General features: G+C 36.5%; 1 protein-coding gene across 1 annotated transcript in view; it reads left to right on the top strand.

Annotated features, from left to right (window-relative positions):
* Nucleotides 1-20,477, top strand: part of LOC139018998 (doublecortin domain-containing protein 1-like) — a 174,512-nt gene that overhangs the window by 133,127 nt on the left and 20,908 nt on the right. Inside the window, exons 9-10 of the mRNA XM_070428124.1 lie at nucleotides 7,680-7,772; nucleotides 15,764-15,934. Coding sequence (XP_070284225.1) covers nucleotides 7,680-7,772; nucleotides 15,764-15,934 — 264 coding nt within the window. The remainder of the gene's footprint in view (nucleotides 1-7,679; nucleotides 7,773-15,763; nucleotides 15,935-20,477) is intronic.

Raw genomic sequence — 20,477 nt, forward strand, 5'->3', positions numbered from 1 at the left:
GATTTTAAAAAATAAATATGAGTATTTTTTTTATTAAAATACATTATGGTTAATTTTTTATTATGGTAAAATATCATAGCCTAAAATTTCCTTTTTAACCATTATTAAGTGTATAGTTCTGAGGCATTAAGTACATTCACATTGCTGTGCAACCATTACCTCTGTCCATCAGGACTTCTCATCTTCCCAAACTGAAACTTTGTACCCATTAATTACTAACACCTCAATCCCGTCTTCCCTAGCTTCTGGCAACCACCATCTCTATGAATTTGATTACTCTAGGTACTTCATATATGTGTAATCAAAATATTTGTCCTTCTGTGCATGTCTTATTTCACTTAGCATGATGTTTTCAAGATTCATCCATTTTGTAGCATTTGTCAGTATTTCCTTCCTTTAAGGCTGAATAATATTCCACCATATCTAGATACCACATGTTGTTTATCCATTCTTTTGTTGATGGATGTTTGGGTTGCTTCTATCTTTTGGCTATTGTGATTATGGCTACTTTGAGTCAAATAATTTTATTATTAAACTAGAGGCCTGGTGCACAGGACTCATGCACCAGCTGGAGAAGGGGCTGTGGGTGATTGGACAGCAGGCCCCACCCCCAGTTGGGGTTGGGGGGCCGATTGGGGGCAGGTTGGCCATGGGGAGGAGCTGTGAGTGGTGGGCTGGCTGGCTCCACCCCCAAATGGGGCTGGGGGTGCCGATTGGGAGCCAGTGGCCTGGGGGAGGGCCACAGGTGGTTGGCCAGTCGGCCCTGCCCCTGATCAGGGTGGGGGGCCGATCTCTGGTGGGGCTGGGCGGGGGTGGGGGGGTGATCAGGGGTGGGGCCAGCTGGGGGAAGGGGCTAGGGGCCTATCAGGGTGGTGGGGGCCCATAGTGAGTGGGGCCAGCTGGGGGGGAGGGGCTGGGGGAAGTTGGCCAGCTGGCCCCACCCCCTATTGCAGTGGGGTGGCAATCAGGGGTTGGACTGGCCAGAGGGAGGGCTGCAGGCTGATTAGGGTGGTGGGGGCCCATTGGGAGCATTGCCGGCTTGGGGGAGGGGCTGCAGGAGGTTGCCCGCCCAGCCCCACCCCCTATTGGGGTGGGGGTGTCTGATCAGGGGTGAGCCGACCAGGGGGAGGGGCTGCGGGCCTATTGTGGTGGGGCTGGCTGATCAGGGGTGGGGTTGGTGGTGGTGGTGGGGGTGGGGGGCAAAGAGAGGGGACGTTTGGCCAGCTGCACCGTGATCAGGGTGGGAGAGTCCGATCAGGGGCAGGCTGGCAGGGGGGAGGGGTTGTGAGGTTGGCCGGCTGGTACCACCGCCTGATTGGCTGGTTCACTGGCCACAGTGAGCGTCATAGCAACTGGTTGGCCGGCCCCACCCCCAATGGTTGTTATGGCCATTACAGTAGCTGGCTTTTTATATATAGAGATACTTTCCTGAAAAGCTAAAAATAAAATAGATTAATAAATTCAGATATGGGAGGTTCACACTAACAATCTAGTCCTTGTTCCCCAGTATGAAACATTCCTTGTGATCAGACCAGTGCCTTAGTCTGACTCACTTGGATCAGCTATGCCCTTTCTGCTTATCCTTCAAGGCTCAGCTTCTTTTCTCCTCTCCTTCCCCAAGCCATGTCAAGCTACCTCACTAACTGTATTTAGAATGAATTTCATCATGTAATTAATTAATAGTAGTAATATTAATATTTATTAATAATATTGCCCTATAGTATCACTTCTCCTTTTCCTAGCTTGATACTACCCATAATTTATACCTTTCCATCTCTAACCATTCCATATCCAAATAATAGTTTTGTTTTTTATACTTATAGATTGTATTGTTTTTACCTCCATCAAATTGTGATCTACCTCATGCCATAAATTATCATTTTCTATTGTTTTTAGTTATTTCCTCAACCATATGGCACTTTTCCACTAATCTGTTTGTACCTAGAAAAATGCCTTGTACAATTATTGCCCGTGAAAGCATGTTATATTATTTAATGCTGTGGTTTTCTAATTTGTGAGGGGAAATAGGATGGATCAGTTGGATTAAGTTCTACATTCCCAATTGTCTTCTTCCCTACAACTTCAACTTTTAAAAAAAAATGTATCTTATTGATTTTTTACAGAGAGGAAGGGAGAGAGTTGGAAACATCGATGAGAGAGAAACATCGATCAGCTGCCTCCTGCACACTCCCTACTGGGTATGTGCCCGCAACCAAGGTACATGGCCTTGACCAGAATTGAACCTGGGACCCTTGAGTCTGCAGGCTGACGCTCTATCCACTGAGCCAAACTGGTTAGGGCCAACTTCAACTTTTTATCTAATTAAGAGCTAAGTTAGTCCAGGCAGCGTAGCTCAGTGGTTGAGCTTCGACCTATGAACCAGGAGGTCAAAGTTCGATTCCCAATCAGGGCATATGCCCAATTGCGCGCTTGATCCCCAGTGTGAGGCATGCAGGAGGCAGCTGATCAATGATTCTCTCTCATTGTTGATGTTTCTCTCTCTCTCTCTCTCTCTCTCTCTCTCTCTCTCTCTCTCCCCCTCTCTGATATCGTAATATATATTAAGAGCTAGGTGCCATCACGACTGAATGGGCGACCAGTCACATGAAGTGCATGGAGCACCTCTCGGTCCCCACCTCCCTTGGCCCTGGAGCTGCTCACCATGAGGGGGAGCTGGCGGCGGGGTGGGACTTGGGACTGTTGAGCTGCAGTGGGCTGCTTCGCAGGGCAGCCATGAGCTTAGCGGAGCAGTCACCTGGGCGGCAGCGAGTTTCACAAAGCAGTCGTGGGGACAGGGGAGTTTCGTGGAGCAGTCACGGTGGGGGGAGCCTCGCAGAGCAGTGGCGGGGCGGGGGAAGTTTCATGGAGTGTCCAGCAGCGAGCTTTGCGGGCAGCAGCAAGCTTCACGGAGCAGTTGTGAGTATCGCAGAGCGTCGCAGGGCGGCAGAGGCCATGCAATGGAGGCCAGGCTAGGCCTAGGTACCCTAACCGTGCACAATTTCATGCACACTGGGCCTCTAGTATATGTATAAGTTAAGCTAGTGTTTAAAGATTTCAGAGAGCATGCTCCACCATAAAGACCATTTATTAAACATATCAATATGTATTTTTCATTTGCCCAGCCTAATTATAAACCTTGAATCTTGGTCTGGTGTTTCTCTATAGTCCCTGGTTTGATTCTGAATAAATAGTTGGGCTTAAATAAATTTTAAGGTCAAATACATAAGAGTATAGTAATATTTATATCTTATGAATTTTAGGTTCAGTTCAATTCTAAAGGATATTTCAACTAATTTTAAGTCAAAATTAGTTCACATTTCTTTAACTTATCACAAGTGTTGAATACATAAAATCATTCCTAAAACAAATTCACACACACACACACACACACACACACACACACTTTGAAAACCCCATTTGGGAGTCCCAAGAATCACTCTTAATATTTATGGCAGGTAGCATTTATTTGACACATTTACCTCTTTATTAGTTTGATTTTATACATTTGAACTTTTTTGACCATTGCCTATATATTTTGGATTAATCTTCATTGACATGTAAGAAACCAAAAATATAAATGACACAGACTCATTATTACTTAATTCTTTTACCAAATGTTTTGTGTATGTGGCCATTCTTTATTGATTCCATTAACGCATTTCCAGACACAAATTATTTATGTTGACAAAATTTAGAGTTTTTCCTGGACATCCACCATTCCAAATAATGGCTTCCCCCACACTCCTAGCAGCCACCTCCTGTTCCCATACATAAATGGCAGCCAGCAATGGCTAGAAACAAAGGACTCCCTCCCAGTCCCTGAATACAGTGACATTCATTCTGAGAGAAGCAGGGGCAGCTTTTTGAAAGCCGACTTCTTCAGCTGGACAATAACACACAATGAGTTATTGACTTGTTTATATACGGAGCTCTTTTCAGTAACTAACTCTGACTCCCACAGTCTGGACAAATGATTGATTTTGTGGTTAGAAAAAGAGAAAGCTCTTGCGCTAAAACTCTGTAGTGCAAACTACTTCTTCCCCATTTGTTCCCTAACTGAATAGAACCTTATTAAAATGCACTTTCCAAAAAAATACCTGCAGCTGGCCTTTATAACCGTGTTTTGTATATATAAATAAGTAATTTGTCCCAGTCTTTTGTATATTAACAGACCATTGGGAAACTTGTCAATATATATGAAGGCTGATTGTCTTGTTGTTTATGCTGAACTGTATTGCCTATATTGATCTGCATGTAAACTATGGGTCAAATAATTTATTAATAAATCAATATTTACTGGTCAAAGACATAAATTTTTGATAGAAAGATTTAATTTCTTGTTGGGTTATGCTGATTTATTAAGGACTTTATACACAACATATATCATATACGTCGCACTTGAGTCATTAGCTGTTCTTCTGAATACAAAGAAAACTGCATGCAGAACTACAGTTCAGAACCCTGAGTTTGGTTGGACTAATAGCTCTTCCCTCTTTAGTTAGTACTTAAATGGAATGTCAATATGAGTTAGGTAAACAGAACACACCAGCTTATTTGATTACTGTACCTTTTATAGAAATACTAATGATTGGACTCTAGAGTTTTATTTTAGAGGAATTTTCTCCTATAAAATAGATTTATCTTACTATATATCAAAGTGTTTACACAATTAGCCTTTAAACAGAATTTTGTTTTTCTCTGTCTGACTTATTTTACTTAGGGTAATGCCCTCAAGCTTCATCTTTATTGTATGTTATTTAATTTGAAGTTAATTTGAGGTTTTTATTCTAGGATAGGACATTGTGGACCTTACTCATTTATAGGGTCACCAGGAATCAGAGCTGACTCTATGGCACATAACACATACACCCTCTTTATACACAAAAATTAGCCTCAGAAATTACAAACCTGTTGACAGAAAAAAATATCTCATGCATTTTAGATAAGAACAGCAAATCAAAAGTGTCTAGTTTTATTTTAATAAAGAAACAGGATGCCCTCTTCTAAAGTTATGGGAGAGAAGAATCCTACTATTGTTGTCATGTCCTGGGATGTGAGAGAGAGATGCTATTAGTATTGCATATTATTAATATCTTAGGGTGAAAAGGCACTCTCTGAATTTGACATTTTATTTTCAAGAATTTTCTCTAAGTGATTGTATTAAATACCTCTGCCTCTCTCTCTCAATGGCTGGTCTGTTTCCGGAAAGGGCCCTGCGTGTTTATCCTTATATTTTATTGACCATTTAATTTCCAATGTCTTGCTGGATTCTCTATTTGGTACTATTGGTACTATGCATATGATGCTTTTCAGTACTGTTGATGTTTTTCCCTCAAGCTTACATACAGTATTTCCTTGAATGTTGAGTATTGGAATAAAGGTGATTTTTCTAACCGTAGCTCTTTCAAAGGTAAAGAATTCCCAACTTCAAAGAGTTCCTTGGAAGCAGTTCTAAATGCCGTGGTCCTGAGAGACTTCATTAGAATCTAACTTACAACTTGTGGTAGTGAGTTTTGTGGTTATCTTTTTTTTTTTTTTGTTTTGCTTCACTTCAAAAATATCTGCTCTGAATGTTTTTGCATTTGGAAATCAATTATGTAAAGAATAGATGAGCTTGGTGAATATTTCCCCAGTCACACTCCTCTACACTTATCTACTCCTGAGATGAGAATATCCCAATAAAGAAATAACCATGCAGACTTGACACAGTATGTTGTGCCTCAGTTTACAGATAGGATTCCATGAATGGGAGTTGAGTTTGATACTTGGTATTTTATAATATTGTGGTGTTTTTTATTTTATTTTATTGCTATAGCACAGGAAAATATATTCCTCGGGGAGAATGAGCCTAAGAATAGACTCACATGATATTTTAGCCCAGTTTTATTGAGGTGTAATTGACATATGGTACTGTGTAAGTTTAAGGTATATAGCATAATGACTTTCATGTATGATGAAATGATAACCGCAATAAGTTTAGTTAATATCCATCATCTCACATTTATACAAAGAAAACTCCAATTTTTTAACCTTGTGAGGAGAACTCTTAGGATCTCTTGAAACTTTTAAAAACACCATATAGCATTGTTAACTATAGTCATCATGTACATTACATGTTTTTTTTAAAAACTTGTTTTTAGTAAGTTCTCAATCTAGGACAGAGATCAGCCTGCCTGCCACTTGTTTGTTTTTTGTTTTATTGAGGCATAGCAACACTCATTCATTTATATATTGTCTATTTCATGCTATCAGGCCTTAGTTGAATAATTGCAACAGACTGTATACCCACTCCCAAGCCTAAAATATTTACTATCTGGCCCTTCACACAAATGTTTGTCAACTACTTATCTAGGCTGGTCATCAGACTAAAGATTCCTGGGTCTTTCCTCTCCATCAAAACAAAATCTTTGATATACTGAGCTGTATCACATATCAGTAGATGAAGAGTTCACAGGTGCACCCAGCTGTGTGGCTCAGTGGTTGAGTGTTGACCTATGAACCAGGAGGTCATAGTTCGATTCCTGGTCAGGGCACATGCCTGGGTTGTGGGTTCGATCCCCAGTGTGGGGCATGCAGGAGGCAGCTGATCAATGATTCTTTCTCATCGTTGATGTTTCTATCTCTTTCTCCCTCTCTCTTCCTTTCTGAAATCAATAAAAATATATATTTTTTAAAAACAGTTCACAGGTGTGATATTACTCATATAGCATATATACATAGTTAGATTGAGGAGGCCAAATCGTTGGCCCTACCCCCATTTTATCCCACTTATAAAAGTGGGTCTTCAGGCAGGGTGTGGATTAAAGATTCATGTATTGTTACAATTGAGACCTCTTTAAAACAATAACAACATTAGAAAAACATACTGGTACAAAACAAAGCAAAAAACATGGTTATTATTCATTTTTAATCCTCAATAAGGAGAGACAACATGGAAAGTCTGTTGTTTAAGAACTAACTGTTTAAGATTCCAATTCAGAGTATTCAGTATCAGGCTATTTTCTTTCTTTCTATTAATGCCAATCATTGAGTGAGTTTAGCGTTTTCCTTTTGTTGAAAACAGTATTGTGTTTCCATGGGGACTGTTTATAAAGAAATATAGAATGGACTACATTCACTTTTTATTACAAGAGTGTGTGGCAGTAGCAGAAGACCTTTATCTGGCTTTGTGAATAGAGCAGATCAGAGGTAACTGTTCAGGTATTTCAGATACATTATCCTTTGTTGTGAAATATTATAAACCATTTTGTACCATTCTAGAGTGTTTGAATTGACATTTGCCTTTGGTTTATGTTCTTGAATTGTTATCCTGATATAACAGCAGCCAATTTATTCCCTACTGGCAATAAAAGACTAAAAGAGGAACTATCAGCCTAGTTTTAAAAAGCTGCTATGCTCATTTTGATAAAATGACTTTAAATAGTAGTCACCATTGTCAACTATCTGCAGTGAAGGACTCCTTCCCAAATCATATCTCAGTAAATTTAAAAGCAACAAAAGTGGAAGTGAAAAAGTCAGTGTTAAATGTTTTAAATATAAAAATAAACTTTAGACTTATTTATCTCAATGGAATTAATTCATTTTCACATAAGTATTTGAAATTAGATTTCATGATTGTGCTAAATTAGTTCTTTGAATAAAGGTTGCTATTAGGTATAAACAGGTGCTTTTTTTTTTAGTTGAACCTGGCTGTGGATGAACAGAAAGAGAAAATTACTGAAAAAATCATTCTTTCAATGACAGCAAAGGAACTCCATAAGGCACAGGAAGAAGTAAGGAACTTACTTTTTAAACTATATTGTAACATCGCAATGAACACTAATTTTAAAATTAAGACAAATTTTACTTGGGTCTGGTAGTGAACCAACTATATATAGTTACCTGATAACAACATAATGGGAAAAATTGGTCAAAACTGGAAATCATTTTATTGATATAGGAAGCTTGAAAAATAATTATATGCTTGAAATATTAAATCATATTGTAATTTTCTGAAAAGTGTTTCTGAATAATTTCTCATAAAAATCTCAATTTAGGAAGTTATTACATGTGACTTGAATCTGAAAATTATAAAGTGTGCTAGCAGGAAAACCATTACAATTTTCTTAGACTTTAAATAAATACTAAATCTTATTTGTATTTTCTGGCTTTCTAGGAGTAGAATTATTGTTATGAATTTTAGAAATGCTAACGATGTTTTCTGTTATCAAGGAAAAACTGTGGTTTACCAATGTCAAGCCTAAGTGAGCTAATCATAAGATTCTGTTGTCAATATTGTAATGAAGAACCATTAAAGCAAACCTTCTTCTCTCCAGAGCTCATGCTGTGAAGCTGACAGCATCATCGTCCATAAATGAAATTTTAATACAAAAGTAGTGTTAGACAAAAGGGGAAAATGATTTTTATGTAGTTTCCTGGAATACAAAAGCATTTAATCTTTCTGAAACAAGATGATGGTTTTGCTCATTTCCATGTACCACTGTCAGTAAATAAAATCTACAAGCAACTTAAAGAATAAGATAGTGTCAATATTTAAAAATTAAACTTTTGTGTAACTCCACATTTTAGCAAATAAATCTATGCAAGGTTTAGATTTTTTAGTATTTTCTTATTTTGATTATATCTCTTTTGTTAACTATGTATTTTACAATAGATGAGCAGGTACAATGCATTTTCCTGAGTGAATTCAAGTCTTATATCAGCGACTACTTTAATATTTGGGAGTTATATATGCCCAGTATTAAAGACTATATTGCCAACATTGATTGGTAATCACAGTAGGAAATATCTCATAAGAAAAATTCAAGTTGAATAATTACTAAGATGTAACAAATAACAGTTGTATAGATTTAAGTTATAGTTCTCATTCCACTTAATATTAACAAGTTAAAAGAGAAGGTTTTTAATGATAAATTTTAAAATGTTGTCTTCTATTTATTAAAAAAAAATAAAACTGATTTATTTTATCACAGTTGGAGAGTAAGTTTAAAATGACTGTATCATGTATCTTGGTATGGTAAACTTGAGCAAATGCAAATAAATATCTTTAATTAGTATAATTAAAATTATATCTATAACACAGATTACTATTAGAGATAAATAGGAAATTAAAAAAATGAAAAAATTAAGTGTTTCCTGCCCTTTAAATATTGTACTAGTAATTGTTTACTCTTTGATATTTTATGCAAAATTGCAGCTTCAATGGAACTGAAAGCTTGAGGTGGCCCAGGAAAATGATCATGATACTAAATATATAATTTTGAATGCTACTTTGCTAGCAACACTGGGAATGAAAATTATTTTTTTGGAAAATCGAACAGTTTTATGCATATTTAGTATTTCTTCTTTATTATCACCTTAATATCTGTTTAGTACCTATGTACCTGCACAGTACTTTATTTGGTTATATGTCTACTTGATCAGCTGTGTGTGTGTGTGGAATATTTCATATACTATGAAAATAATTTCAACATCATTACTTTGAAAGTGATTATATTAATATTGAGTTGTAATTTCTAGTATTTTGGTTAGAAAAAGTCAGTGACATCCAGTTTTGGCCCTAATTCACATACAGAGATGTAAACTTGTGATGGTAAAGAGATGTACAAAGTTGTGGAAAGGAGATTACTTTTATACTTATTTTTTACCATAATTTACTTTTTTATAAAATACTATATTTTTAGATATTTTAAAAACCTAAATTAAACATCATAAAACCTGAGATTTAGAATTCTGATTCCTATAGTTTTATCTTAAAATCTGGTTTGATTTCATGTAATTTTTCCACATGAAAACTGGGAAGAATAATAATGTATTCATCATCAGACCACTTTGAGGTAATGACTTATGTTAAACTATATAAAACTTTTAGAAAATGGTCTACTGGAAAGCTGCATGTAATTCATTATTGTTGGTTTAAAAGTGTGTTATTTCAGGTTATCTGAAAAGTAAATACCTAGGTGTGAATAGATGTGTATGCATCTTATTAGAAGAAATGCCAATGAGAGAAACTGGGGAAAGCTATGGGTGATGCTGGGAGACATATTTGAGCACCAGGGAAGAAAGTAGAAAGGAAGACTGGGTAGAAGCATCCTAGACTGTTGTGCAGTCTAAGGAAGGTTCAGCAAAGCTGGTGGTGTATCCTTGAGCCAAAATTGTCTAACAGAGGAGTCCTGTGACTTGGTTTTCTCAGCCATTGGTGCCAACTTGGTGATTGATTTCAGAGCACAGTAGCTGGGACCCTTGGAAAATTATGCTCCTGTAGTTAGAGGTCAGTGAAACACATTCTTATTGCTTCCTCAAAAGGTATAGTTGACATCATCCTTGTTGCCATCAACATAGTCAAGTGGGTGATAAAGACATTTAAAATATTTCTACTTTTAATCACCTCTTTCCTCGTGTGTAGATGGGGATGTTAGACTCTCGAATCAGCCTAAAGTCAGCACATAAGGGACCTATGGCAGGAAATAGGATAGATCTACTTCCTAACAGTAGTCTAGGAAACTTAAAAAGTTGAGAGTAATCAAAGTGGTGGAAACAAGAGGTGGTACACATGTTAGGTTTCCTTGTAGTTACACTGCAGCTTCCAAATCAAGAGATACTGAATTTTGCTCACAGGTCCCCATATTTTCTCGTCTTCAGTCATTCAAGTCTGGATTATGTTCACTTTTTTAAAAAAATATATTTTATTGATTTTTTACAGAGAGGAAGGGAGAGAGATAGAGAGTTAGAAACATCGATCAGCTGCCTCCTGCACATCTCCTACTGGGGATGTGCCTGCAACCCAGGTACATGCCCTTGACCGGAATCGAACCCGGGACCCTTCAGTCCGCAGGCCGACGCTCTATCCACTGAGCCAAACCGGTTTCGGCTATGTTCACTTTTTAATCTGAAAAACATTGTACTCTGGGGCCTGAAACCAAGAAGAGATTTTAGGAAGTTTAAAATACTAATTTTCATCTCCATGCCCCTTTCTGGTTCTTCTTAATTCTGTTGTGAATTAGAGAGTTTCTTGGTCTTCAGTTTAAGTGCTCACCTGGCTTTGAGCCCATCCTGGCTGTATGTTACATGCCAAGATGACATTCCTAACATAGAGGCTGCTGCCCTTAGTACTGATTTCAAGTGATAGTTCAGTGCAAAGTGTTCTCAGGTCCTCCTTACTAACATAGATGGACTCAAGGCCACATAGAATTCAGGCAGACAGCTGAACTTTGGTCTCATCACTATAAAATCCAGGAGCTTCTCCAGGAGTCATTCATTGTAGCCGGAGTACAGTATTCAGAATGTATGGCTCAGAACGTACAACTTCAGTATGTATACATTTTAGAATGATTACAAACAAAATATTATATAATGATTCTAAATCATCTTGAGAATTATAATTAAATTCAAGAGTTGCATGAATGTATCAGAAAACATGACCAAACTGCCCTGCATGTTATGCAAAAACCTACATGTATGTTTATAGACAGGTGTGCATTTACATCCTTTCAGAAGTTTAGTTTGTTTCCTCAGAATACTCAATTTTTTTGTTATCTTCTGCTCATTTGTCACTCTCTCAAATTCTGAACAAGTGTCACTTCCGTGCAGCATTTCCACAGAGAGTGAGGAGTAGAATGTGTAGGCTTTCCACTGCACAATGAGATGGTGCATTTTTTCAACATATGCATACGTAAGCCTTCTCTTGTGAATGGGACTGATAGGGTCAGATAATGTTTAAAGGGAAAGGCTTTATGTCTCTCGGGCCTCTATGTTTCCACATGGATGCTCCCACACACACATAGATTGAATTATGAACAGACCCATTAATGCTGGGATCACAAAAGGTCAAGTTTTGTCTTCTTTTACTCCTATTCACATTGCCTTTGTAGAGAGGGGGGAAAAAAGGATTTGCAGAAAAAAAAAGATCATGATGAAGAATTTAAAGAACATTTTTCCCCTTTTAGTAACATCTGTGATTTGAAAAAAAAAATTATATTATGTAAAGTAATTCAGAAGTATTGTATAACCTACCCTATTTTGGTATATGAATTAGTTCATCTTTAGGGTTATTTTTAAGGGTAACAAGTTATCACAATAATTGAGAACAAAATATCACACTTTGAGGCTAAAAGACCTTATGAATATGTAAAGTTACAAAGTTTTAATAAAATTGGATGGAATTTCATCAAAACATCAATGGCAGAATTCTCTTTATATTTTCTAATATATTTAATAAATATATTATTTTTTCTAAAACATTTAACTTGATGGTTTTTAGTCATTTGTTAAAAAAATAGGTGATAACTGGTGAAATGAAATTTGACATACATTAACAAATAATCATGATGCCAATTAAAATAGCAAAAATTGTAGACTTTGTGGAGCAGTGAAGAATTCATAGGAAATGAAACTTTTAAGGCTTTAACCAACAACAGTCGTTTAGTTTAAATTGCAAATGACATCATCAGTTGTATGGTTGGTTGATTTCTGATGTCACATGAAATCCCCTATCAGTGAAAGGCTATGGATTGTGACAGTAAAATCAGTCATGTATAAAAATGCTCTCAAATCAAAGCCAAAAATTTCTTTCTTTCTTTCTTTCTTTCTTTCTTTCTTTCTTTCTTTCTTTCTTTCTTTCTTTCTTCCCTTCCCTTCCCTTCCCTTCCCTTCCCTTCCCTTCCCTTCCCTTCCCTTCCCTTCCCTTCCCTTCCCTTCCCTTCCCTTCCCTTCCCTTCCCTTTGTTTTCTTTCTCTTTCTTCCTTTCTTTCTTTCTTTCTTTCTTTCTTTCTTTCTTTCTTTCTTTCTTTCTTTCTTTCTTTCTTTCTTTCTTTCTTTCTTTCTTCCTTCCTTCCTTCCTCCCTCCCTCCCTCCCTCCCTCCCTCCCTCCCTCCCTCTCTTTCTTTCTTTCTTTCTTTCTTTCTTTCTTTCTTTCTTTCTTTCTTTCTTTCTTTCTTTCTTTCTTTTTTTCTTTCTCTTTCTTTCTTTCTTTCTTTCTTTCTTTCTTTCTTTCTTTCTTTCTTTCTGTGGCTTTCTATAACACATGCTGTGCTATATAAAATTTAAAATAGCAGTATTACTGACAAGCAAAATATATTACATATTTAGTGTACTTTAAAGACTACATGAAATTATATCTTCCTGAACCATAAGACCCTGGAAATAAGCTCAGAGGGGATCAGTGCTTTCCAGAAATGGAAACTTTCTATTTAAGGCTTTTGATTCTTGGATTTTAATTTTGTCAGAAAACTGTAAGAGCAAGTAAGCTGGCCTGTATTGGTCTCTAGTTTGGGAATGGGAAATGTTATTACCATCATTTTTAAAAAATATATTTTTATTGATTTCAGAAAGGAAGGGAGAGGGAGAGAGAGAGAGAGAGAGAGAGAGAGAGACATCAATGATGAGAAAGAATCATTGATTGGCTTCCTCCCGTATGCTTCACACTGGGGATTGAGGCTGTAACCCGGGCATGTGCCCTGATCGGGAATCGAATTGCAACCTCCTGGTTCATAAGTTGATGCTCAAATACTGAGCTATGCCAGCCAGGCTATTACCCATCATTTTTAATGATAACACTGCTAAAAGGTAGAATAGTGAAGATTAGGCTGAAAACATTGACTAATATGGGATTATTTCCATATTTTAAATGTTACAACTTTCTTAAAGGTCTAACAGTATTTTATGGAAAGTACATACATTTGTTCCAGAAAGTAAGAAAAGATCTTGAATCTTGAATACCAAGTGCAGGAACCTGAGGGAGCAACTGGAAGTTTAATATGCTATTGGAGGTAAATTAATTCAGTTGAGATGGCAAGAAGAATTAGAAAGGGAGAGACCACAGACAGGGAAACCACTCAGTAGGTGTTTTGATAATTTAAGTAAGGGATGGTGATGAGATGATGGCTTGGACCAGAGTATTACTTAAAAGAAAGAAAATGAAGGAGAGACAATATATGTATTTAAAAGAAGGGTTGGCAAACTATAGTCCTGGGGCCAAATCCAGCCCACCACTTGTTTTTCTTAATAAAGTTTGACTGGAACAACTGTTTATATATTGTGCTGGCTTTCAAACTACAACTACAGGGTCGAATAGTTTTGATGGAGATGATATGGCCCATAAAGCTGAAGATATTTGTTATGTGGTTTCTTAAAGAGAAAAAGTGTATCAATCTTTTATATAGAAGGAAGGATTGTTTAAAAGAAGTAGATGACTGAAGTCATAGGGACAAATAAGAGAGATATGGGAGACCAAAGAAAAATAGCAATAATTTTAAGTGGCTTGTTTATAATGCTTCTGAAGTTCTTGGGGAAAGTTAAATATAGTTGGAATATATAATAGAATAATACAATAATATATATATATATATATAATCTCAAATTACCTAGATATTGAAAGGAGGTAGAGAATCTCTATAGCAAATGGTTTTAAATTTTTATCTGCTTCATCTGAAGTAGGGTTTGGGATAGAAAGACAGTATAAGAAAATTTTTATCATTTATAGCAAATGGTTTTAAATTTTTATCTGCTTCATCTGAAGTAGGGTTTGGGATAGAAAGATAGTATAAGAAAAACAATAAAAAATTTAATATGCAGAAGACACTTAAACATGAAAATAATAATATAACATGTGTGCTAGTCATCTATTATAGGTTAGACATTATGGTGTTCATTCTTTTATCTTATTTAATTTTTAATATGATAAAGCCAATATTGTTCTTTATTTATGGATGAGGCATTTATTACCTGTTCAAAGTCTTTCAGTAAGTAAATTGGAGAGCCAGGATTTTAATCCAAGATTTCAGAAAGTCCATTCTCTCTTCACAGTCAGTCATAATTCTAAATGGGTCTAATTTGATCACTTTGGGATAATGTGGATTTTTGCTTTTCATCTTTTTTGTCACTACCAAATATGGACCAGTATTTATGTAAGATTCTAATCTATTAGAGAGAGTATAAGTTTATAAACACAGTGAAGAGACAAAAGGTGGTAATGACTTTTAATTTGTAAAAAATTAACTTACTATTTCTGAATCCTCAACATGTCTAATAATCCATAGGTCAAGTTCATATCTCTCTTAAATATGGTGATTATAAATCTAGAAATTTTAAAATAAAGGATACATGTTTCTAAGCCGTCGCTGTCTCTGGAAAAGTTCTCTGCATTATTTGGAAATTGATATGTATTTAAAATACTGTCTAGAATAGAGCATTTTCTTTAAAGTATGACTATTTTGGAAAATTGTATTTCAGAAATTTGGAAAATTATATTTTGGATATCTGGAAGGAAGATATCAGATTGATTCATTTAAAAGGCCAACAAATGTTAATGAAATTAATATTAAAAATTTAAATATCATATATATGTATGTTAAAATAAAATATTATAAAAAGGAAGTTACATCTAATAAAATTAAATGTTGTTGCCACATATATCAGGTCATTTAAAGTCTAAGGAGGTTTTATGATGTTAAGTAGTTTAAAAGTCTTTGGCAAACTTGTCAGATGTATTTTCTTTTTATACCCAGAGATATTTTTTGTTCGGCAATTGTAAATGACTACCTGTTTCATATTATTGAAGTGCAAAAGTTACAAATTTTCCCATCAATAAAATTTGTTGATGAAGGAATGTATATCTCATCTAGTCTTTTTACTTGAAGATAGATCTATACTCAAATCCTTGTATTGCAGTAATTTCCCCCCTTATCAAACTAGGTACTCAAAATCTAATAGGTGTGACATCAACAATTACTTCTTGCTAACAACTCTTGTAATTTAACCCCTTCAGGTGAGCAGGCTGATTGATGAATTGCAGACAGCTATCAAAAGCAACAGAGATCATCTCTCTAAACTTGGCCCCCAATTACAGGCTGAGCAGGAGCAATTCTCCTCTTATGTCTACCAACACATTAAAAGCCTTCCAGCAAAAACTCTTATCCCAAGAGGCCTGCAGCTCAAGGTGGGTGTCATTCTATGCCTTGCATTGAGTTTAGCCAGAGACAAAACATTCTGCTGCATTTGAAGGCCCATGTAACAATGCAGCTCAGCTTGAATTTCTTTTTATGTTGTCTTTCCTCAAACTGGAGTTTGGCTTACAAGTGCTAATATTACCATTCAGGGAATGTATTTTAAAAGAAAATACCTAGAGGCCTTTGAAATGTGGATTTATAACACTTCAAGTAGTTTTCAATCCAGGAAAGTAATTTCAGTGAAGAAATTTAATCGTGAACATTTGCAAACTTTCCCAAGAAACAAATTTTTCACAGGAGTCACTATGTATTTCAGTTTTTAAAAACAACTTGTTTGGAGAAATGGGCAAGCTTTAATAATTGACAGACAGTGGTAATAGGAGTTAGAGGTGGAAGGCCAAGTGGCTGATTGATGTTCAAACTACATTTCCAAGGAAAAGAATCTGTATTGGATAAGTGTGACACATGTCTGGGTTCACTTGGTAAAATCAATACTTAAGAATATGCTGGGCAAAAAGGTGAATTGGTTATTTGTCAGAACAAGATGGCAAAATGCCCGACTGTTATATGATGTTGCATCTTCAGAAGAGAAAAAAAAGTCATACCTGATTAAAGTGGTTTAGGTACTGAAAGCTTAGGGAGTTTAAGTGCTGTTATCATAATAGAGTATCCATGTTAAGTCTGTCAGATTAATATCATTTTATAATTTTACTTCCCGTATTTAAGAGACTATAATTATTTCAATTTGAATTATTCTATGTATGACCCAATTCTAGTTAAGGAATCATTAGTACATCTCAACTAACTCATTTCCTTCAATTATATTTATATTTGAATGTAATAACATTAAAGGTAGTTGTATTTTGATCAGCCTTTATCACTACAATTCTTCTTTCTTACCATTCAATTTTATGCTGAAAATAACATTATATTTTTTTTCCTATAACTTGTTTTTTCTAATGTCATGCCCATTAGAATGCAATTCACCTCTCAATGGAAACCTAGTATGTCCACATCTTGGCTATCTATATAATAAAAGCCTAAGTGACCGTTATGGTGGAACGACCAAAACAACTAGTTGCTATGATGCACACTGACCACCAGGGAACAGACACTCAATGCAGGGGCTGCCCCCTGGTGGTCAGTGTGCTCCCACAAGGGGAGTGCCGCTCAGCTAGAAGCCCAGCTCATGGCTGGCTAGAGCAGTTGCGATGGCGGGAGCCTCTCCCACTCTGTGGCAGCACTACGGAGCAGCGAGCCAAGCGTAAGGAGCAGCGAGCAGGTGGGTGGTAAGGAGCGAGGGGTCCCGGACATCCCCTGAGGGATCCCAGACTGTGAGAGAGTGAAGGCTGGGCTGAGGGCTCCCCCCCCTCCTCCAGTGCATGAATTTCATGCACTGAGCCTCTAGTTGTAAATAATGTCGGTATGAACATAGAGGTACATATATCTTTTCTAATTAGTTATTTTGTTTTCTTCAAATAAATTCCAAGAAGTGGAATACTGAGACATATAGTATTTTTAATTTTTTTGCGGAACTGCTATACTGTTTTCCAGAGTGACTGCACCATTTTATACTCCCACCAACAGTGGGTAGCAAATATTTAATGTTAGAATCTGAATTGTTCCTCTCACACATTGCCCTTTTAACATGCTTCAAAACTATCTCCATGCCAGCAAACACAGAGGAAGTTTATATATGCAAAGAAGCCATCTTGTATTTGTTTTTGCTTGCTGTGCTGTGTGATACAGTAGTGACTAGCCACATGTAGTTATTTAATCTTAAATTAGTAACAATTAATTAAAGTTAAAAATCCAGTGCCTCTGGTTGTTTGGCCATGACTTTTCTGCTTTTAGCACTGGAAACCCCACATCCAGGAAACCACTCAGTTCCAGACAAACTGGGATGTTGGTCACCCTAGTTTGGTCTGCATTCTCTCTTCCTCCTCCAAGGCTGCCTCCTTCATTGTGCCTCTTTTCATATAGCCTCATTTGCTTCTCTCTTCTTTCTCTCCAGTTTTTCCCTATTAAATGTCTAATTTTTTCTCAAAGATTAAGTTCCCCTTCTTCCCATATTCCAAGAAAGCTGGATATCAGCCCCACCCTCAGGCCTTTATGCAGTGACAGGTTAGAATCATCTGGAGATCTTTTAAAACATCCGTGCCCCCACCTCCAGGGGTTTGTTAATTGACGTGGTACGCTGAGGCTGGCTTCTCCTGGCTTGAGAACGCTGATTATAAATTTTCAGGAATTTTGTGAGCCAGTTGTTAAAAAAACTAAGTTATATAAAGTTACAATTAAATAAGTCATATCTAAAACAAACAACAAATACTTTTCACTTCTAATAATTTTATTGCATTTTAATATTACTTAAGCTTCTTCAAGTTTTTTATACCAATGGTATCTGTTTAGTGGGAATGCTACATATTTAGTGTGCTACTGCGTGCCTCTTCCAAAGGCTATGTTAAAAAAACAACAACTGTGGTACATTTACACCATGGAATACTATGCAGTGGTAAAAAAGAAGGATCTCTTACCTTTTGAGACAGCATGGAGGGACCTGGAGAGTATTATACTAAGAGAAATAAGTCAGTCAGAGAAAGACAAGTATCACATGATCTCACTCATATGTTGGTGGGTGAACAAAATAAACTGATGAACAAAATAGATCCAGAGACATAGAAGCATGGAACAGACTATTGAATCTCAGAGGGAAGGGGGATGGGCGGATGGCTGGGTGGGAAGAGATCAACGGAAGAACTTGTATGCATATATGCATAACCCATGGACACAGACAATAGGGAGGTAAAGGCCTGGGGGAGGGCAGGCTAGAAGGAGTCAGTGGGGGCAAATGAGGGATGTTATGTAATACTTTCAAAAATAAAGATTTAAAATAAATTTATAAAAATTATGGCTTGTTGTAACTTAAAAGTGGCCATAGTCAGAAATCAGCACATACAGACTTGAGTTACTGTTTTGTTGACTGTCTAGACCAGGGAGTTGGCAAACCAAACCTGCATGTTTTTGTAAAGAAAGTGTTTTTGGAACACAGCCATACCTATTTGTTGATGTATTGCCTATCGCTGCTTTCACGTTATAATAGCAGAGCTGAGCATTTGAGGTGCAAAGCCTATGACTGAAAAGCCTAAAATGTTTACTATTTGGTCCTTTACAGAAAAGTTTGCCAACCCTGGGTTTGACTAAAGTGATGGAGAAAATATTTACAATTCAGATTAAATATGAAGGTGTCCAATCTGTGACGATTACATTGTGAATAGCACAAAAAGTTGAAGTATTCTTCCAGTATATAAAAACTATGACCTGATTTAGAAAAAAAAAATTGCTCATCATTGAAAAACAAGAGTATCTCTACATATAGCTTCCTTGTTTCACTTTTGCCTTAATTAGCATGAATGAAGATATCAATCACATTCAGGTTAGAATTGCATTGTAGAGGGAGGGTTGAGAACCACAGCAGGCTTATTAAAGTAACTTTTAGAAACATAGCCAATAGCCCCTCAAAAATAAGTTCTCATTCCAGACAGTTAACCAGCCGTAACTTTTCTCTGTAATCAGTAATGTGGGAAAGGCTAGCAGTAAAATCATTCATCTCAAGATTGTGGAAAGGGAAAGTTTCTTTTAAACAGTATCAACAAGACGAACAATTATATATTTTTTATATTTTCTTTTCAAGATATATTTTCAGAAGGAAAAGTAGAGAGCAAAGACATAGAAAGACTTCTCTGGCTGGAATGACCAGACTTGAGTAATAATAATAAATGAAGTGACCCAGGTCTAATGCGCTTAGACCCGCAGCTAGTCTGAATCTTTTCTGATGATCATGTAACTTCCTAGACCACACTGTGTAGGCTGAATATGGGGGATGATTTAAAATTATTGCTAGCTTCAAAGATTTGAGGCAATGGACTCTGAAAGGTAAAGTAGGAAGGAACTTAATAAACTTATTCTCCTTTCCTATTCATTTTTATCTTAGAGCTGATAAAAATGAATTGTGATGATTATCTTTCCAATTTTCTCTATTTGTTGACTTATATCGCTCTATTGAATATCTGTATAAGCCCAAGCTCAGCTTCAAGAACCAAAATAATCGATTGTACCCATCATCATCTAGAGCAGTGGTTCTCAACTAGGGGCTGATGCTGGGTATGATTCAAAATTTCCTGGGGTGCTTTTTCATATTGTATATGGTTGCCTTAACTTTTTCACTGACCTCATCCTCACCATATATTTCATTGATAATTTAAATATGTAATTTAGTTAGGTGTTAATATGAGAAGGTCATCTCTTAAAAGGACACACTCTTTCTGTGTTCTATATTGCCTCAGTCCCATTTTTTGAATCACATGGCATAATACAGTTTAAGTGGACATATAAGACAAAGGACCCAGAACAGCTTAAGTTTGGATGTCCATCCCCACTATAGGAAAGTTCCTTGTTGAAAGAAAGAAAGAAAGAAAGAAAGAAAGAAAGAAAGAAAGGAAGGAAGGAAGGAAGGAAGGAAGGAAGGAAGGAAGG

The sequence above is a fragment of the Myotis yumanensis genome, unplaced genomic scaffold, assembly GCF_028538775.1.
Source record: "Myotis yumanensis isolate MYYU_CA2020_CCGP unplaced genomic scaffold, mMyoYum1.0.hap1 SCAF_10, whole genome shotgun sequence".
Taxonomy (NCBI): Eukaryota; Metazoa; Chordata; class Mammalia; order Chiroptera; family Vespertilionidae; genus Myotis; species Myotis yumanensis.